The 25,000-nt window shown below is 53.9% G+C and overlaps 1 protein-coding gene across 1 annotated transcript in view; it reads right to left on the bottom strand.

Moving 5' to 3' along the window:
- The window catches only part of LOC144490616 (phosphatidylinositol 4,5-bisphosphate 3-kinase catalytic subunit alpha isoform-like), a gene marked incomplete at its 3' end in the record, with an annotated part of 32,165 nt that extends 7,171 nt beyond the window's left edge, over nucleotides 1–24,994 (bottom strand). Inside the window, exons 1-6 of the mRNA XM_078208326.1 lie at nucleotides 24,974–24,994; nucleotides 20,516–20,640; nucleotides 14,976–15,057; nucleotides 8,196–8,360; nucleotides 4,957–5,060; nucleotides 3,383–3,554 (exon numbers count right to left, since the gene is read on the bottom strand). Of these exons, the coding sequence (XP_078064452.1) occupies nucleotides 3,383–3,554; nucleotides 4,957–5,060; nucleotides 8,196–8,360 (441 nt within the window). The remainder of the gene's footprint in view (nucleotides 1–3,382; nucleotides 3,555–4,956; nucleotides 5,061–8,195; nucleotides 8,361–14,975; nucleotides 15,058–20,515; nucleotides 20,641–24,973) is intronic.
- Nucleotides 24,995–25,000: the final 6 nt, after the last annotated feature.

Here is a 25,000-nt window from a genome sequence, read left to right as displayed (position 1 = left end):
ACATGGCTGTGCGTGGGTGGTGGAGGGAGTGGGTGTTTGTGGATGGGGGGCCAATCAAGCGGGGCTGCTTTGTCCTGGATGGTGTCGAGCTTCTTGAGTTGTTGTTGGGAGCCGCACCCATCCGGGCAAGTGGGGAGTATCCCATCACACTCCTGACTTGTGTCCTTGTCGATGGTGGACAGGCTTTGGGGAGTCAGGAGGTGAGTTACTCTCCGCAGGATTCACAGCCTCTGACCTGCTCCGGGAGCCACTGTGTTGATGTGGTGAGTCCAGTTGAGCTTCTGGTCAACGGGAACCTCAAGGATGTTGACAGTGGGGGGGATTCAGTGATGGTAACAAGACATTGGTGAAGCCACATTTGGAGCACTGGGTACAACTCTGGTCGCCCGGCTATCGGAAGGATGTTATTAAACTGGAAAGGGTGCAAAGAAAGATTTACTCGGATGCTACCGGGACTTGATGGATTGAGTTATAAGGAGAGGCTGGATAGACTGGGACTTTTTTTCCCTGGAGCGTAGGAGGCTGAGGGGGTGATCTTATAGAGGTCTATAAAATAATGAGGGGCAGAGATAAGGTGAATAGCCACGGTCTTTTCCCCCAGGGTAGGGAGGGGAGCCCAAAACTAGCGGGCGTAGGTTTAAGGTGAGAGGGGAGAGGGACCCCAGGGGCAACGTTTTTGCACAGAGGGTGGTGCGTGTGTGGAATGAGCTGCTAGGGGGAGGTGGTAGAGGCGGGTTCATTGACAACATTGAAAAGACGCTTGGACAGGTCGAGTCATAGAGGTTTACAGCATGGAAACAGGCCCTTCGGCCCAACTTGTCCATGCTGCCCCCTTTTCTTTAAACCACTAAGCGAGTCCCAATTGCCCGCGTTTGGCCCATATCCCTCTATACCCATCGTACCCATGTAACTGTCTAAAGGCTTTATAAAAGACAAAATTGTACCCGCCTCTACTACTGCCTCTGGCAGCTCGTTCCAGACACTCGCCGCCCTCAGTGTGAAAAAACTGCCCATCTTTAAAGTTTATTTATTAGTCACAAATCGGCTTACATTCACACTGCAATGGAAGTACAGCGCCAGGGACCCGGGTTCGATTCCCGGCTTGGGTCACTGTCTGTGCGGAGTTTGCACGCCCTCCCCGTGTCTGGGATTTTCACAGTAACTTCATTGCGGTGTGAATGTAAGCCTTGCTTGTGACACTAATAAATAAACTTTAAACTTTACTGTGAAAATCCCCCCAGTCGCCCCACACTCCGGCGCCTGTTCGGGTAACACCGAGGGAGAATTTAGCACGGCCCAATGCACCCTAACCTGCACGTCTTTCGGACTGTGGGAGGAAAACGGAGCACCCGGAGGAAACCCACACAGACACGGGGGAGGGAAGGTGCAAACTCTACGCAGACACGGGGGAGGGAAGGTGCAAACTCTACGCAGACACGGGGAGAGAAGGTACAAACTCCACGCAGACACGGGGAGAGAAGGTACAAACTCCACACAGACACGGGGAGAGAAGGTGCAAACTCCACACAGACACGGGGGAGAGAAGGTACAAACTCCACGCAGACACGGGGAGAGAAGGTACAAACTCTACGCAGACACGGGGAGAGAACGTGCAAACTCTACGCAGACACGGGGAGAGAACGTGCAAACTCCACACAGACACGGGGAGAGAAGGTACAAACTCCACGCAGACACGGGGAGAGAAGGTACAAACTCTACGCAGACACGGGGAGAGAACGTGCAAACTCCACGCAGACACAGGGAGAGAAGGTACAAACTCCACGCAGACACGGGGAGAGAAGGTACAAACTCTACGCAGACACGGGGAGAGAACGTGCAAACTCCACACAGACACGGGGAGAGAAGGTACAAACTCCACGCAGACACGGGGAGAGAAGGTACAAACTCCACACAGACACGGGGAGAGAAGGTACAAACTCCACGCAGACACGGGGAGAGAAGGTACAAACTCTACACAGACACGGGGAGAGAAGGTACAAACTCCACGCAGACACGGGGAGAGAAGGTACAAACTCCACGCAGACACGGGGAGAGAAGGTACAAACTCCACACAGACACGGGGAGAGAAGGTACAAACTCTACGCAGACACGGGGAGAGAACATGCAAACTCCACACAGACACGGGGAGAGAAGGTACAAACTCCACACAGACACGGGGAGAGAAGGTACAAACTCTACGCAGACACGGGGAGAGAAGGTACAAACTCAACGCAGACACGGGGAGAGAAGGTACAAACTCCACACAGACACGGGGAGAGAAGGTACAAACTCTACGCAGACACGGGGAGAGAAGGTACAAACTCCACGCAGACACGGGGAGAGAACATGCAAACTCCACACAGACACGGGGAGGGAAGGTACAAACTCCACACAGACACGGGGAGAGAACATGCAAACTCCACACAGACACGGGGAGAGAAGGTACAAACTCCACGCAGACACGGGGAGAGAACATGCAAACTCCACACAGACACGGGGAGAGAAGGTACAAACTCCACACAGACACGGGGAGAGAAGGTACAAACTCTACACAGACACGGGGAGAGAAGGTACAAACTCTACGCAGACACGGGGAGAGAAGCTGCAAACTCCACACAGACACGGGGAGAGAAGGTACAAACTCCACACAGACATGGGGAGAGAAGGTGCAAACTCCACACAGACACGGGGAGAGAAGGTGCAAACTCCACACAGACACGGGGAGAGAAGGTACAAACTCCACGCAGACACGGGGAGAGAAGGTACAAACTCCACACAGACACGGGGAGAGAAGGTACAAACTCCACACAGACACGGGGAGAGAAGGTGCAAACTCCACGCAGACACGGGGAGAGAAGGTGCAAACTCCACGCAGACACGGGGAGAGAAGGTGCAAACTCCACACAGACACGGGGAGAGAAGGTGCAAACTCCACACAGACACGGGGAGAGAAGCTGCAAACTCCACACAGACACGGGGAGAGAAGCTGCAAACTCCACACAGACACGGGGAGAGAAGGTGCAAACTCCACACAGACACGGGGAGAGAAGCTGCAAACTCCACACAGACACGGGGAGAGAAGGTGCAAACTCCACGCAGACACGGGGAAAGGGGGTGCAAACTCTACGCAGTGACCCAAGCCGGGAATCGAACCCGGGTCCCTGGGGGCGCTGAGAGGCTAGATTTAGGACTCCCCTACCTTTGGGAACAGAGGTTGACTATCTACCTTATCTATGCCGCTCATCGACACACGGACGGGGAAAGGTTCAGAGGGATATTGGCCAAACGCGGGGAAACGGGACCCGTTTCGGTTTTGGGAAAGCCCGGCCGGCACGGAGCGGCTGGGCCGAAGGGCCTTGTCGGTGACTCCGGGCACATTTACCTTCTGGGTCTCGTCCTTCTTCTCCTGCTTCAGGATGTCCGTCAGGTTGATGAGTTTGTCCATGGCTTCCACCTGCCGTATCAGGTGTTTGAGGTACATGCCGCAGGCTCGGCAGAAGGACTCCAGGAGTAGGCCGAACCGCTGGCTCACCGTCTTATTGTGCATCTCAGACCTGCGGAGGCCAAGGCAGCCCGCGTCAGAGACCCTCGACAGAGCACCGGGCCGCGCCGGGAGCTTTCCCTCCCCTTCCCCCCCCCCCCCCCCCCCGCCCCACAACCTCCCCCCCACTCCCCTCCAATCCCGCAGTCCACTGCCGACATTCCAGCAGCGAAAACGATTTCGAGAGTCACCTGCCTCAGGGAAGGTTCCGGGGCTACTTTTCCCCCACACCCCTCAACAGAAGGCAAAGTCGCCCAGGAAAGGGTGGGGGGGGGGGCCGATTCTGCTGCACAGCAAGATCCCACAGAACAGCCAGGCAGGAGGGTTCTCCCGGAGATGTTAGCTGAGGAATAACTAGCCGCAGGACGCCAGGGGAGAACCCCACCCCCCCCCCCCCCGCTAATTCCCTCCTCCACTTCTTCCCCCACCCCCCCCCCCCCCCCCACCGCCACCCACCCCGTCCCGGGTCACCTCTCCACCCTCCCAACCCCTTCGCGGATCCCCCTTTCCGTCCCCCTCCCCTTCCCGGATCCCCTCTCCGCCCTCCCAACCCCTTCCCGGATTCCCCCCCTCTCCCCTCCCCACCGCCTCCCTTTCTGGATCCCTTCTCAGCCTGCCCCCACCTCCCCGCCCCCCCCCTCCCCCCCCACTTCCATGATCCCCTCTCCGTTCTCTGCTTCCCCCCTCTTCCCGGATCACTCTCCGCAACCCCATTCCCGGATCCCCACTCTGCCCCCCCCCCCACTCCCGGATCGCCGCCCTCTTCCCAGATCCCCTCTCCACCCGCCCCCACCTTCCCGGATCCACCTAACCAGCACGTCTTTCGGACTGTGGGAGGAAACCGGAGCACCCGGAGGAAACCCACGCAGACACGGGGAGAGAACGTGCAGACTCATAGAAATCATAGAAACCCTACAGTGCAGAAGGAGGCCATTCGGCCCATCGAGTCTGCACTCCACACAGACAGTGACCCAAGCCGGGAATCGAACCCGGGTCCCTGGCGCTGTGAGGCAGCAGCGCTAACCCACTGTGTCACCCCGAGGATAAGACCATAAGACATAGGAGCGGAAGTAAGGCCATTCGGCCCATCGAGTCCACTCCACCATTCAATCATGGTTGATTTCAACTCCATTTACCCGCTCTCTCCCCATAGCCCTTAATTCCTCGAGAAATCAAGAATTTATCAATTTCTGTCTTGAAGACGCTCAACGTCTCGGCCTCCACAGCCCTCTGTGGCAATGAATTCCACAGATACAAAAGTTTGAGGTTCCGTTTGTGGTCCCTCAGCGAACTGGCTTCAAAGCGACGGGAAGACCCTCTGCCCCACCCTCCCGGGGGTGGGTGGGGGGACGGGGAGGATTTGGGGGGTTTGGGGAGGGGGCGAGCGGAAGGGCAGCCCAGCGCAACACACTCACTTCAGGTGCCAGAAAAAGAAGTGTCCTATCCTCTGATTGGTGAGTGCCTTCTTCAGCAAGAACCTTCCCAGCGAGTTGTCCAGATACTGCTCATATTTCAGCACCTGCAGGGAGAGGGGGCAACAAAAAACAGGTGAGTTTGGCGACGCAGAGAGTCCGGCGTCGGCGAGCGAGGTTCCGACCCCCCCCCCACCCACCACCACCCCCGTCCTTCCCCACCCCTCAACCGATCACAGGAGATGGCCCAGGCGGCGCCACCGTCCGAGGCGGGACAGGGACAGCCGGAAGGAACTCCAAAGTTTACTTATTAACGTTACAAGTCAGCTTGCCCGTAACGCTGGCCCGTCCACAGCCTCCGCTGTATAAACGATCTGGAAGGAGGTGTAACTGGGGTGATCAGTAAGTTTGCGGACGACACAAAATTGGCCGGACTTGCAGAGAGTGAGGAACGTTGTCAGAGGCTACAGAAGGATATAGATAGGCTGGAAATTTGGGCAAAGAAATGGCAGATGGAGTTCAATCCTGGTGAATGCGAAGTGATGCATTTTGGTAGAACTAACGTCGGGGGGAGCTGTACCATAAATGGCAGAACCATAAAGGGTGTAGATACGCAGAGGGACCTGGGTGTGCAAGTCCACAGATCCTTGAAGGTGACGTCACAGGTGGAGAAGGTGGTGAAGAAGGCATATGGCATTCTTGCCTTTATAGGACGGGGCATAGAGTATAAACGTTGGGGTCTGATGTTGCGGTTGTATAGAACGTTGGTTCGGCCGCATTTGGAATACTGCGCCCAGTTCTGGTCGCCGCACTACCAGAAGGACGTGGAGGCTTTAGAGAGAGTGCAGAGAAGGTTTACCAGGATGTTGCCTGGTATGGAGGGTCTTAGTTATGAGGAGAGATTGGGTAAACTGGGGTTGTTCTCCCTGGAAAGACGGTGGATGAGGGGTGACCTAATAGAGGTGTATAAAATTATGAAAGGCATAGATAGGGTGCACGGTGGGAAGCTTTTCCCCAGGTCGGTGGTGATAGGTTCAAGGTGAAGGGGGGGAGGTTTAACACAGATATCAGAAGGACATATTTTACACAGAGGGTGGTGGGGGCCTGGAATGCGCTGCCGGGCAAGGTGGTGGAGGCGGACACACTGGGAACGTTTAAGACTTATCTAGATAGCCACATGAACGGAGTGGGAATGGAGGGATACAAAAGAATGGTCTAGTTTGGACCAGGGAGCGGCGCGGGCTTGGAGGGCCGAAGGGCCTGTTCCTGTGCTGTATTGTTCTTTGTTCTTTGTTTTTGTTCTTTGACTCTCACCAACTTTAACAGATGCACCATAGAAAGCATTCTTTCCGGTTGTAATCACAGCTTGGTCTGGCTCCTGCTCTGCCCAAGACCGCAAGAATAGGGGCAGCACGGTGGCACGGTGGTTAGCGCTGCTGCCTCACAGCGCCAGGGACCCGGGTTCAACTCCCGGCTCGGGTCACTGTCTGTGTGGGGTCTGTACGTTCTCCCCGTGTCTGCGTGGGTTTCCTCCGGGTGCTCCGGATTCCTCCCACAGTCCGAAAGACGTGCTAGTTTGGGTGCATTGGCCGTGCTAAATTCTCCCTCAGTGTCCCCGAACAGGCACCGGAATGTGGCGACTAGGGGGATTTTCACAGTAACTTCATTGTGGTGTTAATGTAAGCTTTACTTGTGACTAATAAATAAACTTTAAATTACAAAAGCTCGTGAATGTAGCTCAGTCCCATCACGCAAACCAGCCTCCCATCCATTGACTCTGTCTACACTTCCCGCTGCCTCGGGGAAAAGCAGCCGGCATAATCAAGGACCCCCCCATGCACCCCGGACATTCTCTCTTCCACCTTCTTCCGTCGGGAAAAAGATACAAAGGTCTGAGGTCACGGACCAACCGACTCAAGAACAGCTTCTTCCCTGCTGCTGTCAGACTTTTGAATGGACCTACCTTATTTCATAGAATCCCTACAGTGCAGAAGGAGGCCATTCGGCCCATTGAGTCTGCACCGACCACAATCCCACCCAGGCCCGACCCCCGTAACCCCACATATTTACCCCGCTAATCCCTCTAATATACACGTCCCAGGACACTAAGGGGCAATTTGGCATGGCCAATCCGCCTAACCTGCGCATCTTTCGGACTGTGGGAGGAAACCGGAGCACCCGGAGGAAACCCACGCAGACACGGGGAGAACGTGCAGACTCCGCACAGACAGTGACCCGAGGCTGGAATCGAACCCGGGTCCCTGGCGCTGTGAGGCAGCAGTGCTAACCCACTGTGCCACCGTGCTGCCCCATATATTAAGTTGATCTTTCTCTACACCCTAGCTATGACTGTAACACTACAGTCTGTACTCTCTAGTTTCCTTCTCTATGAACGGTATGCTCTGTCTGTACAGCGCGCAAGAAACAATACTTTTCACTGTGTCCCAATACATGTGACAATAATAAATCAAATATGACAATAGTTCACATACATTAACACTGCAATGAAGTTACTGTGAGAATCCCCTAGTCGCCACACTCCGGCGCCTGTTCGGGTAACACTGAGGGAGAATTTAGCACGGCCAATCCAACTAATGGGTGGCACGGTAGCACAGCGGGTTAGCGCTGCGGCCTCACAGCGCCAGGGACCCGGGTTCGATTCCCGGCTCGGGTCACTGTCTATGCGGAGTCTGCACGTTCTCCCCGTGTCTGCGTGGGTTTCCTCCGGGTGCTCCGGTTTCCTCCCACAGTCCAAAGATGTGCAGGTTAGGCAGGTTGGCCGTGCTAAATTGACCCTTAGTGTCAGGGGAATTAGCTGGGTAAATATGTGGGGTTATGACGATAGGGTGAGAGTGTGGCCGGTGCAGACTCGATGGGCCGAATGGCCTCCTTCTGCACTGTAGAGATTCTATGATTCCAACCAGCACGTCTTTCGGACTGTGGGAGGAAACCGGAGCACCCGGAGGAAACCCACGCTGAGACGGGGAGAACGTGCAGACTCCGCACAGACAGTGACCCCAAGCCGGGAATCGAACCCGGGTCCCTGGCGCTGAGAGGCAGCAGTGCTAACCCACTGTGCCGCCGTGCCACATTAGTGGGGGAGCGAGCGAGCAGGAGGGAGTGGCAGTAACTGGATACTTCTTACAAAGAGATAGCAAGCATGATGGGATGAATGGCCTCCTCGCGCACAGTTAGGGAGCGCGATGGGAGTATGTCGCAGAGCAGACGTCACCCCCACTCACCTGAACCAGTTGGATGAGGTACTGAGACAGCCGGTCATCGGTCAGTCCTTTGACCAGACACTTCACCGCAAACTCGCGCACCATGGGGTCGGGGAAGTTGCAGTCCAACAGCTCGAGCGCCTGTTCTGGCTTAATCAGCGGCCAGTCCTTCAGCAGACAATACATCTGGTGAGAGAGAAAACCCGGTGAGGGATCCACGGCGGAAAACCAACCGAACGCGCCCCCCGCCTGACCTCCGACCTTACCTTGTAGCATCCCAACCCATGCCCAAGTCCCTGCCACCCTTAGCTCTTGGGGTTAAAGTTGAACAGGGGGGAAAGGGGGATCAGGATTCGCCATCTTAATGAATGGCGGAGGAGGCTCGAAGGGCCATAAGGGCCTACTCCTACAGCTAGTTTCCATGTTTGACCCTGTGTTTGCCTGCCCTGCGTTGTCCAGAAGACGCAGGAGCAGAAGTGGGCCATTCGGCCCATCGAGGCTGTTGCCCCACCCAACGACATCGTGAACGCTCTGATGTGATAATCCTCAACCCCACTGTGCCGCCTTATCCCCGTAACCCTCGATTCCCTGACTGATTAAAAATCTATCTCGGCCTCGAACATACTTAACACCCCAGTCTCTACAGTCCTCTGTGGTACAGAATTCCACAGATTCATTCCCCTCTGAGAGAAGAGATTCCTCCTACAACGGGTGATCCCCCTTACTCGGAGATGTAGTCTGATCCCAGACTTTCCCACATGGGGGGGGGGGGGGGCGGGGGGTTTGCATTAAAGGCTGTTAAGCCCTCACCGCCCCCCCCCTCCACCCACCCACTCCCCATGCCATCTCACGCACAAACCCTACCTCATACAAACCAACCCCACCCCACCAACTAGCCCCCCCACCCCCGCACCCTCCAAGCTCCTTACATCTCCTATATCCATTCATCCAGTACGCACAGGACCAACGAGTGACACTGTCACAGTTCCACAAATGAGGTTGCATTGAGTAAATAAAACCCATTCACAAATCTTAAAAAGAACCAAGTTCTTGCAAACCCTTCGCAAGCGTGAATTAGACAGACCTTTCACTGTCAATTATCGACACCAAAAGCTTAATCCCTCACCCCCCTATTTTTTTATTCGTTCATGGGACATGGGCGTCGCTGGCTGGGCCAACATTTATTGCCCATCCCTAGTTGCCCCTTGGAGGCCAGTTGAGAGTCAACCCCATTGGCTGTGGGCCCTGGAGTCACATGTAGGCCAGACCGGGGTAAGGGCGGCAGATTTCCTTCCCTAAAGGGAACCAGATGGATTTTTTCCAACAATGGGTCATCAGTAGATTCTTAATTCCAGATATTTTTATTCAATTCAAATTCTACCAACTGCCGTGGCGGGATTCGAACCCGGGTCCCCCAGAACATTAGCTGACTTGCTGGATTAATAGTCGAGCGATAATACCACTGGGCCATCGTCTCCCTCTTTACAGTCTAATCTTGTACAAATAAATATTGAGACGATGACAAAAGAGATCGCAGAAATAGCTTATTACAACCACTTAAAGATGTCAATCAGGAATAGTCAACAGTTCTCTCTTGTTCTTGAACAGAACCTCCCACCAAAGAGTCCCAATGTGAGCCTGGACCCTCAGCCAATCATAATGAGGCCAAGGTTTTACATGTTTATTTATTGGTGTCACAAGTTAGGCTAGGACCCTGGTTAGACCCCACTTGGAGTACTGCGCGCAGTTCTGGTCACCTCATTACAGGAAAGATGTTGAAGCCATTGAAAGGGTGCAGAGGAGATTTACAAGGATGTTGCCTGGATTGGGGGGCATGCCTTATGAGGATAGGTTGAGGGAGCTTGGTCTCTTCTCCCTGGAGAGACGAAGGATGAGAGGTGACCTGATAGAGGTTTACAAGATGTTGAGGGGTCTGGATAGGGTGGACTCTCAGAGGCTATTTCCAAGGGCTGAAATGGTTGCTACGAGAGGACACAGGTTTAAGGTGCTGGGGGGTAGGTACAGGGGGGATGTCAGGGGTAAGTTTTTCCCTCAGAGGGTGGTGGGTGAGTGGAATAGGCTGACGTCGGTGGTGGTGGAGGCAAACTCGTTGGGGTCTTTTAAGAGACTTCTGGATGAGTACATGGGATTTAATGGGATTGAGGGCTATAGATAGGCCTAGAGGTGGGGATGTGATCGGCGCAACTTGTGGGCCGAAGGGCCTGTTTGTGCTGTGGCTTTCTATGTTCTATGTTCTATGTTAACATTAACACTGCAATGAAGTTACTGTGAGAATCCCCTAGTCGCCACACTCCTGGCGCCTGTTCGGGTAACACTGAGGGAGAATTTAGCACGGCCAATGCACCCTAACCAGCATGTCTTTCGGACTGTGGGAGGAAACCGGAGCACCCGGAGGAAACCCACGCAGACACGGGGGGGAGAACGTGCAGACTCCACGCAGACAGTGACCCAAGCCGGGAATCGAACCCGGGTCCCTGGTGCTGTGAGGCAGCAGTGCTAACCCACTGTGCCACCGTGCCATGGTGCCAAACAGTTCGAAGTTTAACAACACCAGGTTAAAGTCCAACAGGTTTATTTGGTAGCAAAAGCCACACAAGCTTTCGGAGCTCTAAGGGCTTAGAGCTCCGAAAGCTTGTGTGGCTTTTGCTACCAAATAAACCTGTTGGACTTTAACCTGGTGTTGTTAAACTTCGAACTGTGTTTACCCCAGTCCAACGCCGGCATCTCCACATCATGCCAAACAGTTCAACAGGAAGGGCTCATATACCGTTTCTCCGTTCTCAAAACTGTTGGCTGTTCTCGATTGACATCTTAAAGTGGCTGTAATAAGCTGAACTTTCCGCGATCTCTTTCGTCAATGTCTCGGCATTTAATTGCGCAAGATTGAGAAGGCGCAAAAGTCTTTGAAACCTCTGTGATGGACACGTTAACAGCCTGCTTGACTGACATTTTTAGAGGGATGTAGGAACAGCAGTTTTCCCTTTCCAGAGGCGGATTTGTGAATGGGTGTTTCTTTTTCCCAAGCAGCTACACACATTGTTATTATATTGCTTCTGGACATTGTGTGGACTGGGTGAATGGGTATGGAAGGGGTATAAATTGTGTGATGTTAGTGTACCTTTAAGAGTTTTTTTTTAGTTCACGCTCACGGCCTCAGGTGATGTCATAGAACATAGAACATAGAAACCCTACAGTGCAGAAAGAGGCCATTCGGCCCATCGAGTCTGCACCGACCACAATCCCACCCAGGCCCTACCCCCATATCCCTACATATTTTACCCGCTAATCCCTCTGGGATGCTAATCTACACATCCCAGGACACTAAGGGGCAATGTGAACATGGCCAATCAACCTAACCCGCACATCTTCGGACTGTGGGAGGAAACCGGAGCACCCAGAGGAAACCCACGCAGACACGAAGAGAATGTGCAGACTCCACACAGACAGTGACCCGAGCCGGGAATCGAACCCGGGTCCCTGGAGCTGTGAAGCAGCAGTGCTACCCACTGTGCTACCGTGCCGCCCTGTCATGTTGGGAAGAGAAAAAAAAACTGCGGGTCGGTGAGGTGACGAGATTTGGTTTCGGTTTCAGTTTTGAGCAAAGTTTTAGAAGGGACAACGAGCTAAAAGGAAGTGTTTTCCCTTTCCTGCTGCTTTAAAAAGTCTCTTGTTCTCCTGGAGGGTGAAAATCTGTTGCTCTCGGGGGCTGTACCCAGAGTCTCTCTGGTATTCTGGCAAGTTGCCTTTTCTTCAAACTGTTTGGGGTGAATCTAGAGAACCGTAGACTTCAGCCAAAGGACCCAATTGCCAGTCTCACGTGAGCAGTAGTCTCTGCTGGGCTAAACCTGTGAAAGGGGTTTTTTTGTTGTCTATGGGGTTTTGGTTTTAGCTGGAACACATTGGAGATAGTCATTAAGAGTTATACACCATAGTGGTTGCTTTGTTTCCTGTTTGCAATTGATAAAAGTTCTTGCTCATTTTCTTACCAGACATGTCAACTATATTCTTAAAAAAACTTTGCTTAATAAAAGCTCCCTAGTGGGTCACTTGAATCACACCTGAGGTGAAACATCTCACGCTCATCCCAGCCAAATTCAAGAGGCAAAACTTATGACTCAGACGGGCTCCATCATTTGAGTTTCTGACCTGAACCGTAACAATCGGCATTGGCCGGCACAGCTAAATGCGAGGTGATGCATTTTGGTAGATCGAACCAGTGTGTCAGCTTTTATTAACAGGGGGTTGGAGTTTAAGAGCCGTGGGGTTATGCTGCAACTGTACAGGACCTTGGTGAGACCACATTTGGAATATTGTGTGCAGTTCTGGTCACCTCACTATAAGAAGGATGTGGAAGCGCTGGAAAGAGTGCAGAGGAGATTTACCAGGATGCTGCCTGGTTTGGAGGGTAGGTCTTATGAGGAAAGGTTGAGGGAGCTGGGGCTGTTCTCTCTGGAGCGGAGGAGGCTGAGGGGAGACTTAATAGAGGTTTATAAAATGATGAAGGGGATAGATAGAGTGAACGTTCAAAGACTATTTCCTCGGGTGGATGGAGCTATTACAAGGGGGCATAACTATAGGGTTCGTGGTGGGAGATACAGGAAGGATATCAGAGGTAGGTTCTTTACGCAGAGAGTGGTTGGGGTGTGGAATGGACTGCCTGCAGTGATAGTGGAGTCGGACACTTTAGGAACATTTAAGCGGTTATTGGATAGGCACATGGAGCACACCAGGATGATAGGGAGTGGGATAGCTTGATCTTAGTTTCAGATAAAGCTCGGCACAACATCGTGGGCCGAAGGGCCTGTTCTGTGCTGCACTGTTCTATGTTTTATGTTTTATGTTCTATGAACCAGGGCAGGACTTACTCGGTTAATGGTAGGGTGTTGGGGAGAGTTACAGAATGAAGAGATCGAGGGGTACAGGTTTGTAGCTCCTTGAAAGTGGAGTCACAGGTGGACAGAGTGGTGAAGAAGACATTCGGCATGCTTGGTTTCATCGGTCAGAACATTGAATACAGGAGTTGGGACGTCTTGTTGAAGTTGTACAAGACATTGGTAAGGCCACACTTGGAATACTGTGTGCAGTTCTGGTCACCCTATTATGGAAAGGATATTATCTTAGAAACCCTACAGCACAGAAAGAGGCCATTCGGCCCATCGAGTCTGCACCGACCACAATCCCACCCAGGCCCTACCCCCATATCCTTACATATTTACCCACTAATCCCTCTAACCTACGCATCCCAGGACACTAAGGGCAATTGTTTTTTAGCATGGCCAATCAGCCTAACCTGCACACCTTTGGACTGTGGGAGGAAACCGGGGCACCCGGAGGAAACCCACGCAGACCCGGGGAGAATGTGCAAACTCCACACAGACAGTGACCCAAGCCGGGAATCGAACCCAGGTCCCTGGAGCTGTGAAGCAGCAGTGCGAACCACTGTGCTACCATGCCGCCTCGAAAGAGTGCAGAAAAGATTTACTCGGATGCTACCGGGGACTTGATGGATTGAGTTATAAGGAGAGGCTGAACAGACTGGGACTTTTTTCTCTGGAGTGTAGGAGACTGAGGGATGATCTTATAGAGGTCTATAAAATAATGAGGGGCACAGATCAGCTAGATTGTCAACATCCTTTCCCAAAGGTAGGGGAGTCTAAAACTAGAGGGCATAGGTTTAAGGTGAGAGGGGAGAGATACAAAAGTGTCCAGAGGGGCAATTCTTTCACACGGAGGGTGGTGAGTGTCTGGAACGAGCTGCCAGAGGCAGTAGTAGAGGCGGGTACAATTTTGTCTTTTAAAAAGCGTTTAGACAGTTACATGGGTACGATGGGTATAGAGGGATATGGGCCAAACGCGGGCAATTGGGACTAGCTTAGGGGTTTAAAAAAAGGAACAGCATGGACAAGTTGGGCCGAAGGGTCTGTTTCCATGCTGTAAACCTCTATGACTCTATGAGGGATGACATGGCAGGGGCATGAGCAAGACCGTCTGACCTTGGCTTTCACAAGGTTACCAAATCCAGATCGTAGTTTACAAGGTGGCAGACGGCACGCTCGCCTTCATCGGTCGGGGCAGTGAGTGTAAAAATTCGCAAGTCATGTTGCAGCTTTACAGAACCTTAGTTAGGCCTCATTTGGAATATTGTGTACAGTTCTGGTCGCCACACTACAAGAAGGATGCGGAGGTTTTGGAGAGGGTACAGAAGAGCTTTACCAGGATGTTGCCTGGTATGGAGGGCATTAGCTATGAGGAGAGGTTGGAGAAACTCGGTTTGTTCTCACTGGAACGACGGAGGTTGAGGGGGGCGACCTGATAGAAGTCGACAAGATTATGAGGGGCATGGATAGAGTGGATAGTCAGAAGCTTTTTCCCCAGGGTGGAAGAGTCAAGTACTCGGGGACATGGGTTGAAGGTGCGTGGGGAGAAGTTTAGAGGAGATGTGCGAGGTGAGTGTTTTTCACACAGAGGGGGGGGTGAGTGTCTGGAACGCGCTGCCAGGGGAGGTGGTGGGAGCGGGTACGATCGCGGCATTTAAGGGGCAACTGGACGGATACATCAATAGGATGGGAATGGAAGGATACGGACTCGATAAGTGCAGACGGCTTTAGTTCAGGCAGGCATCATGAGCGGCGCAGGGTTGGAGGGGCCGAAGGGCCTATTCCTGTGCTGTAGTGTTCTTTGTTTGTGTGAATCTTTGACTGTGTCAGACTTGCCGCTGTGTCCCGTGGGCGAAGATATGGGGGTGGGGGAATGAGCCCGCTCTCGCGGAGCCGTTGTTACCTGAGCCACCTCATCTCGGGAGTTCCACTTCACAGACAGCAGTAACTTGGGAAGCGTCTCGGGAATGTTCACACAGTAATGTCTGAAGGGGCAAAGAGAACAGTGAGTTACGCAGCGACAGACCCGTCCCCACCAGAACTGTACCCCAGTGTTATAGTGACAGACCCGTCCCCACCAGTACTGTACCCCAGTGTTATACAGCGACAGACCCGTCCCCACCAGTACTGTACCCCAGTGTTATACAGCGACAGACCCGTCCCCACCAGTACTGTACCCCAGTGTTATACAGCGACAGACCTGTCCCCACCAGTACTGTACCCCAGTGTTATACAGTGACAGACCCGTCCCCACCAGTACTGTACCCCAGTGTTATACAGCGACAGACCCGTGCCCACCAGTACTGTACCCCAGTGTTATACAGCGACAGACCCATCCCCACCAGTACTGTACCCCAGTGTTATACAGCGACAGACCCGTCCCCACCAGTACTGTACCCCAGTGTTATACAGCGACAGACCCGTCCCCACCAGTACTGTACCCCAGTGTTATACAGCGACAGACCCGTCCCCACCAGTACAGTACCCCAGTGTTATACAGCGACAGACCCGTCCCCACCAGTACTGTACCCCAGTGTTATACAGCGACAGACCCGTCCCCACCAGTACTGTACCCCAGTGTTATACAGCGACAGACCCGTCCCCACCAGTACTGTACCCCAGTGTTATACAGCGACAGACCCGTCCCCACCAGTACTGTACCCCAGTGTTATACAGCGACAGACCCGTCCCCACCAGTACTGTACCCCAGTGTTACGCAGCGACAGACCCGTCCCCACCAGTACTGTACCCCAGTGTTATACAGTGACAGACCCGTCCCCACCAGTCCTGTACCCCAGTGTTACGCAGCGACAGACCCGTCCCCACCAGTACTGTACCCCAGTGTTATACAGAGACAGACCCGTCCCCACCAGTCCTGTACCCCAGTGTTATACAAAGACAGACCCGTCCCCACCAGTACTGTACCCCAGTGTTATACAGTGACAGACTCGTCCCCACCAGTACTGTACCCCAGTGTTATACAGCGACAGACCCGTCCCCACCAGTAATGTACCCGTGTTATACAGTGACAGACCCGTCCCCACCAGTACTGTACCCCAGTGTTATACAGAGACAGACCCGTCCCCACCAGTCCTGTACCCCAGTGTTATACAAAGACAGACCCGTCCCCACCAGTACTGTACCCCAGTGTTATACAGTGACAGACTCGTCCCCACCAGTACTGTACCCCAGTGTTATACAGCGACAGACCCGTCCCCACCAGTAATGTACCCCAGTGTTATACAGAGACAGACCCGTCCCCACCAGTACTGTACCCCAGTGTTATACAGTGACAGACCCGTCCCCACCAGTACTGTACCCCAGTGTTATACAGCGACAGACCCGTCCCCACCAGTACTGTACCCCAGTGTTATACAGCGACAGACCCGTCCCCACCAGTACTGTACCCCAGTGTTACGCAGCGACAGACCCGTCCCCACCAGTACTGTACCCCAGTGTTATACAGTGACAGACCCGTCCCCACCAGTCCTGTACCCCAGTGTTACGCAGCGACAGACCCGTCCCCACCAGTACTGTACCCCAGTGTTATACAGCGACAGACCCGTCCCCACCAGTCCTGTACCCCAGTGTTATACAAAGACAGACCCGTCCCCACCAGTACTGTACCCCAGTGTTATACAGTGACAGACTCGTCCCCACCAGTACTGTACCCCAGTGTTATACAGCGACAGACCCGTCCCCACCAGTAATGTACCCGTGTTATACAGTGACAGACCCGTCCCCACCAGTACTGTACCCCAGTGTTATACAGAGACAGACCCGTCCCCACCAGTCCTGTACCCCAGTGTTATACAAAGACAGACCCGTCCCCACCAGTACTGTACCCCAGTGTTATACAGTGACAGACTCGTCCCCACCAGTACTGTACCCCAGTGTTATACAGCGACAGACCCGTCCCCACCAGTAATGTACCCCAGTGTTATACAGAGACAGACCCGTCCCCACCAGTACTGTACCCCAGTGTTATACAGTGACAGACCCGTCCCCACCAGTACTGTACCCCAGTGTTACACAGCGACAGACCCGTCCCCACCAGTACTGTACCCCAGTGTTATACAGCGACAGACCCGTCCCCACCAGTACTGTACCCCAGTGTTATACAGTGACAGACCCATCCCCACCAGTACTGTACCCCAGTGTTATACAGCGACAGACCCGTCCCCACCAGTACTGTACCCCAGTGTTATACAGCGACAGACCCGTCCCCACCAGTACTGTACCCCAATGTTATACAGCGACAGACCCGTCCCCACCAATACTGTACCCCAGTGTTATACAGCGACAGACCCGTCTCCACCAGTACTGTACCCCAGTGTTATACAGCGACAGACCCGTCCCCACCAGTACCGTACCCCAGTGTTATACAGCGACAGACCCGTCCCCACCAGTACCGTACCCCAGTGTTATACAGCGACAGACCCGTCTCCACCAGTACTGTACCCCAGTGTTATACAGCGACAGACCCGTCCCCACCAGCACTGTACCCCAGTGTTATACAGCGACAGACCCGTCTCCACCAGTACTGTACCCCAGTGTTATACAGCGACAGACCCGTCCCCACCAGCACTGTACGCCAGTGTTATACAGCGACAGACCCGTCCCCACCAGTACTGTACCCCAGTGTTATGCAGCGACAGACCCGTCCCCACCAGTACTGTACCCCAGTGTTACGCAGCGACAGACCCGTCCCCACCAGTACTGTACCCCAGTGTTATACAGTGACAGGCCCACCCCCACCAGTACTGTACCCCAGTGTTATACAGAGACAGACCCGTCCCCACCAGTCCTGTACCCCAGTGTTATACAGAGACAGACCCGTCCCCACCAGTACTGTACCCCAGTGTTATACAGTGACAGACCCGTCCCCACCAGTACTGTACCCCAGTGTTATACAGTGACAGACCCGTCCCCACCAGTACTGTACGGCAGTGTTATACAGCGACAGACCCATCCCCACCAGTCCTGTACCCCAGTGTTATACAGCGACAGTCCCGTCCCCACCAGTACTGTACCCCAGTGTTATACAGAGACAGACCCGTCCCCACCAGTACTGTACCCCAGTGTTATACAGTGACAGACCCGTCCCCACCAGTACTGTACCCCAGTGTTATACAGTGACAGACCCGTCCCCACCAGTACTGTACCCCAGTGTTATACAGCGACAGACCCGTCCCCACCAGTACTGTACCCCAGCGTGATACAGCGAAAGACCCGTCCCCACCAGTACTGTACCCCAGTGTTATACAGTGACAGACCCGTCCCCACCAGTACTGGACCCCAGTGTTACACAGCGACAGACCCGTCCCCACCAGTACTGTACCCCAGTGTTATACAGCGACAGACCCGTCCCCACCAGTACTGTACCCCAGTGTTATACAGCGACAGACCCGTCCCCACCAGTACTGTACCCCAGTGTTATACAGCGACAGACCCGTCCCCACCAGTACTGTACCCCAGTGTTATACAGCGACAGACCCGTCCCCACCAGTACTGTACCCCAGTGTTATACAGCGACAGACCCGTCTCCACCAGTACTGTACCCCAGTGTTATACAGCGACAGACCCGTCCCCACCAGTACCGTACCCCAGTGTTATACAGCGACAGACCCGTCCCCACCAGCACTGTACCCCAGTGTTATACAGCGACAGACCCGTCCCCACCAGTACCGTACCCCAGTGTTATACAGCGACAGACCCGTCTCCACCAGTACTGTACCCCAGTGTTATACAGCGACAGACCCGTCCCCACCAGCACTGGACCCCAGTGTTATACAGCGACAGACCCGTCTCCACCAGTACTGTACCCCAGTGTTATACAGCGACAGACCCGTCTCCACCAGTACTGTACCCCAGTGTTATACAGCGACAGACCCGTCCCCACCAGTACTGTACCCCAGTGTTATACAGCGACAGACCCGTCCCCACCAGTACTGTACCCCAGTGTTATACAGCGACAGACCCGTCCCCACCAGTACTGTACCCCAGTGTTATACAGTGACAGACCCGTCCCCACCAGTACTGTACCCCAGTGTTATACAGCGACAGACCCGTCCCCACCAGTACTGTACCCCAGTGTTATACAGCGACGGACCCGTCCCCACCAGTACTGTACCCCAGTGTTATACAGCGACAGACCCGTCCCCACCAGTACTGTACCCCAGTGTTATACAGTGACAGACCCGTCCCCACCAGTACTGTACCCCAGTGTTATACAGCGACAGACCCGTCCCCACCAGTTCTGTACCCCAGTGTTATACAGCGACAGACCCGTCCCCACCAGTACTGTACCCCAGTATTATACAGTGACAGACCCGTCCCCACCAGTACTGTACCCCAGTATTATACAGCAACAGACCCGTCCCCACCAGTACTGTACCCCAGTATTATACAGCAACAGATCCGTCCCCACCAGTACTGTACCCCAGTGTTATACAGCGACAGACCCATCCCCACCAGTACTGTACCCCAGTGTTATACAGTGACAGACCCGTCCCCACCAGTACTGTACCCCAGTGTTACACAGCGACCAAAACGCTCTCTTTAATGAACAGCCCAAGTTGAAAAGGAATTGTCCTTAACCCTCTTGCCATTGGCTTGTCCTCCTTCCAGCTGTGATATTAAAACATTTTATTTCATTCCCTCACAGGACATGGCGTCGCTGGATAGGCCTGTCACTTATTTCCCATCCCTAATTGCCCCATTGAGGAGGTGGTGTGTGAGCCGCCATCTTAGACCCGCTGCTGTCCCCGTGTGGTGTAGGTACACCCACAGTGCTGTTAGGGAGGGCGTTCCAGGATTTTGAACCTCGCGGCAGTGAAGGAACGGCCCATATATTACCCAGTCGTGGCTTGGAGGAACATCTCCAGGTGGCGGTGTTAAAGTAAAGTTTATTTATTAATCACAAGTGATTAACACCGCAATGAAGTTACTGTGAAAATCCCCCTAGTCGCCCACACTCCCGGCGCCTGTTCGGGTAACACTGAGGGAGAATTTAGCACGGCCAATGCACCCTAACCACATTCCTTTCAGACTGTGGGAGGAAACCCACGCAGACACGGGGAGAATGTGCAGACTCCGCACAGACGGTGACCCGAGGCCGGGAATCGAACCTGGGTCCCTGGCGCGGTGAGGCAGCGGCGCTAACCCCACGGCTCCACCATGTCTGCTGCCCTTGTCCTTCTGGATGGTCCTGGGTTGGGAAGGTGGTGCCTAAGGCTGCGGGTGCAGCTTGTGGATGGGGGACACGGCTGCCACTGCGAGAGAGAGAGTGGGTGGGGAAAGGGGCCGCCGGGGTTCCGATCAAGCGGTTCGGTGCCCACCCGGGTGGCGTGGAGCTCCCTCGGTGCTGCTGGAGCCGCGCCCACCCAGGACGGAGTGTCGCCAACTCACCCACCACCAGCGTCCGCCCACCCCCTGCGTTACCTGTGCCTCCAGAGGAAGTCCTTCTCTTGCTCCGTGATCTCAGACAGGGGGTCGCGGTTATAGATGTTCCGCAGCTGCTCGATGTCGCTGTCCGTCAGGCTGCTGTCCCTTGCCAGGCGGTTACTCTGCGAGAGAGAGAGAGAGGGGCGGTCAGTCAGTGAGAATCCCAGCGTTACACCAGGGGTGGCCATTCTAGTCTCACCTGTCTGTCTGCCAGGATCAAAGATGGGGGGGAACTAATGTGTCTGCCAGGGGACCGCCAGGATCAAAGATGGGGGGAACAATGCTGGTTCCATACCCCGTACAATATTACCCCCAATTCTTCACTTTACCCGGAAGCGTCTGTGGTCGCTCCCCAGAACCCCAGGGCTTTCCCACCCAGAAAGTTACGTTAAAAGCTCTGGAATTCAAATGGCCTCCTCCTGAAACTGTTACTGGCTCCAGAGGGGCTGAACGGCCTCTCCTGGACCTGTGTTACTAGCTCGAGAGGGGCTGAATGGCCTCTCCTGGACCTGTGTTACTAGCTCGAGAGGGGCTGAATGGCCTCTCCTGGACCTGTGTTACTAGCTCGAGATGGGCTGAATGGCCTCTCCTGGACCTGTGTTACTAGCTCAAGAGGGGCTGAATGGCCTCTCCTGGACCTGTGTTACTAGCTCGAGAGGGGCTGAATGGCCTCCCCTGGAACTGTGTTACTAGCTCAAGAGGGGCTGAATGGCCTCTCCTGGACCTGTGTTACTAGCTCAAGAGGGGCTGAATGGCCTCTCCTGGACCTGTGTTACTGGCCCCTCCAGGTTGGAATTTTAGCAACATCCCATCGGCTCCCTCTGCACCCACCACCCCCTTCCACTCAATATAGGGGACCAGGAGGGAGGCCATTCAGCCCCTCTTGAGCTAGTAACACTGGACCAGGAGGAGACCATTCAGCCCCTTGCGAGCTGGTAACAAACAATCTGGACATTCAGCCCCTCTCCAGCTCGTAACAGGAGACCAGGAGAGGGCCATTCAGCCTTTCTTGAGCTAGTAATATAGGAACCGGAGGAGACCATTCAGCCCCTCTCAAGCTAGTAACACAGGAACCGGAGGAGACCATTCAGCCCCTCTCAAGCTAGTAACAGGAACAGGAGGAGACCTTTCCGCCCCTCACGAGCTAGTAACAGGACGAGGAGGAGGCCATTCAGCCCCTCTTGCGCTAGTGATACAGGACCAGGTGGAGACCATTCAGCCCCTCTCAATCCAGTAACTGGGGACCAGGAGGAGGCCATTCAGCCCCTTTCGAGCCAGTAACACGAACAGGAGGAGGCCATTCAGCCCCTTTCGAGCCAGTAATACAGGAACAGGAGGAGACCATTCCGCCCTTCACGAGCTAGTAACAGGACAAGGAGACCATTCAGCCCCTCTCAATCCAGTAACTGGGGTCCCCAATGGAGGTGGCCATTCAGCCCCTCTTGCGCTAGTGATACAGGACCAGGGGGAGGCCATTCAGCCCCTCTCGAGCCAGTAACACGAACAGGAGGAGGCCATTCAGCCCCTTTCGAGCCAGTAATACAGGACCAGGTGGAGGCCATTCAGTCCTTCTCGAGCCAGTAAACGGGGAGTATGAGGAGGCCATTCAGCCCCTCTTGAACCAGGAACAGGAAGGAGGCCACTCAGCCTTTCTCGAGCCAGTAACACAAGAACAGGAGGTGACCATTCAGCCCCTCTGGTCTGTTCCGCCGCCACTCAATTAAACTGTGGCTGCACCTAAATTCCATGATTGTGCTTTCATCCCATATCCCTCGATGCCTAAAGCAACAAAATGTATGGGGCTCAGTCCTGAAAGCCCCGCTATTGACCCGAGTGGAGGGGGAGCAGTGGGGGAGAGTTTCCCTGCACTTAACCCATGTGTGATTCACCCATGGATAATTTTAAGGTCATGTCCCCCGCCCCCCACCCCCCAGTCCATTCTGGATTTCCCCACCAGGGGGCGGTGAGTCGCCCCTTTTCTCCCATTCTCGTGGGATCTTCCTGTGCACAAACGAGCAGCCCCGATTTCCACCTTAAACACAGTTCAAAAAGGAAGGGAACCACTTCACTGCGAAGCGATTCCTTCCGCCCAGAGGCCGTGACTGGCGCTAGACAAATGCAAGACCATTTTCCTGGTTTAATATCGATTTGAGGTCTTAAAGTTTATTTGTCTGTGTCACAAGTAAGGCTTACATTAACACTGCAATGAAGTTACTGTGAAAATCCCCCCGAGTCGCCCCACACTCCGATGCCTGTTCGGGTAACACTGAGGGAGAATTTAGCATGGCCAATACACCCTAACAAGATCAGAACATTGAATACAGGAGTTGGGACGTCTTGTTGAAGTTGTACAAGACATTGGTAAGGCCACACCTGGAATACTGTGTGCAATTCTGGTCACCCTATTACAGAAAGGATATTATTAAACTAGAAAGAGCGCAGAAAAGATTTACTAGGATGCTACCGGGACTTGATGGTTTGAGTTATAAGGAGAGGCTGGATAGACTGGGACTTTTTTCTCTGGAGCGTAGGAGGCTGAGGGGTGACCTTATAGAGGTCTGTAAAATAATGAGGGGCACAGATCAGCTAGATAGTCAACATCTTTTCCCAAAGGTAGGGGAGTCTAAAACTAGAGGACATAGGTTTAAGGTGAGAGGGGAGAGATACAAAAGTGTCCAGAGGGGCAATTTTTTCACACAGAGGGTGGTGAGTGTCTGGAACGAGCTGCCAGAGGCAGTAGTAGAGGCGGGTACAATTTTATCTTTTAAAAAGCGTTTAGACAGTTACATGGGTACGATGGGTATAGAGGGATATGGGCCAAATGCGGGCAATTGGGACGAGCTTAGCGGCATGGACATGTTGGGCCAAAGGGCTTGTTCCATGCTGTAAATCTATGACTCCAGCTGTCCAAATGTCTTCCAATCTTGTAACTGTAACCCTCTATGACTCCTTAACCAGCACGTCTTTCGGATTGTGGGAGGAAACCGGAGCACCCGGAGGAAACCCACGCAGACACGGGGAGAATGTGCAGACTCCACACAGACAGTGACCCAAGCCGGGAATCGAACCCAGGTTCCTGGAGCTGTGAAGCAGCAGTGCTAACCCACTGTGCTACCGTGCTGGCCATGGATTTCCCTTCCCTTCCTAGGGCGGCACAGTGGGTTAGCGCTGCTGCCTCACAGCGCCAGGGACCCGGGTTCGATTCCCGGCTTGGGTCACTGTCTGTGTGGAGTTTGCACATTCTCCCCGTGTCTGCGTGGGTTTCCTCCGGGTGCTCCTGTTTCCTCCCACAGTCTGAAAGACGTGCGGGTTAGGGTGCATTGGCCGCGCTAAATTCTCCCTCAGTGTTACCCGAACAGGCGCCGGAGTGTGGCGAGCAGGAGATGTTCACAGTAACTTCATTGCAGTGTTAATGTAAGCTGGCTTGTGACGATGGTAAATGAATAAACTTCCCTGCGTCAGTTTGGTATCCGACTGGAGATGAGAGGTAGCTTCATGAGCGAATGAAAGCGACAGCGAGATCATCACTACAATGCAGGAGGCCATTCGGCCCATCGAGTCTGCACCGACCACAATCCCACCCAGACCCGATACTCATAACTCCACTTCGTTACCCAGTTAACCCCCTGATACTAAGAGGCAATTTAGCACGGCCAATCCACCTAACCTGAACATCTTTGGACACTAAGGGGCAATTTAGCATGGCCAATCCACCTAACCTGAACATCTTTGGACACTAAGGGGCAATTTAGCATGGCCAATCCACCTAACCTGCACATCTTTGGACACTAAGGGGCAATTTAGCATGGCCAATCCACCTAACCTGCACATCTTTGGACACTAAGGGACAATGTAGCATGGCCAATCCACCTAACCTGCACATCTTTGGACACTAAGGGGCAATTTAGCACGGCCAATCCACCTAACTTGCACATCTTTGGACACTAAGGGGCAATTTTGTACGGCCAATCCACCTAACCTGCACATCTTTGGACACTAAGGGGCAATTTAGCATGGCCAATCCACCTAACCTTCACATCTTTGGACACTAAGGGACAATTTAGCATGGCCAATCCACCTAACCTGCACATCTTTGGACACTAAGGGGCAATTTAGCATGGCCAATCCACCTAACCTGCACATCTTTGGACACCCACGCAGACACAGGGAGAACGTGCAGACTCCGCACAGACAGTGACCCAAGCTGGGAATCGAACCCGTGTCCCTGGCGCCGTGAGGTAGCAGTGCTATCCCGCTGTGCCAACCTGGCCCTCAAAAGAGAGGAGGCTTATTTTACATCAACCGGCCCGTCAGCCATGCCTTTCCCGCGCCTTCCCCCCGCCAGACAATCGCCACCCCGCCCCCCACGCCAATCCCAGCTCCAATTCCCGTCCACACGAGATTCCCCTCCCTCCCTCCCTCCCCCCAGCGCGTCCCACCGCCAGCCTCACTTACCAGGCCCACCAGGCAGTAGTTGAAGCC

The sequence above is a fragment of the Mustelus asterias genome, unplaced genomic scaffold, assembly GCF_964213995.1.
Source record: "Mustelus asterias unplaced genomic scaffold, sMusAst1.hap1.1 HAP1_SCAFFOLD_3506, whole genome shotgun sequence".
In the NCBI taxonomy this organism is placed as follows: domain Eukaryota; kingdom Metazoa; phylum Chordata; class Chondrichthyes; order Carcharhiniformes; family Triakidae; genus Mustelus; species Mustelus asterias.
The sequence above is the reverse complement of the archived record's forward strand: the minus strand, read 5'-3'. Positions and strand labels throughout refer to the sequence as shown.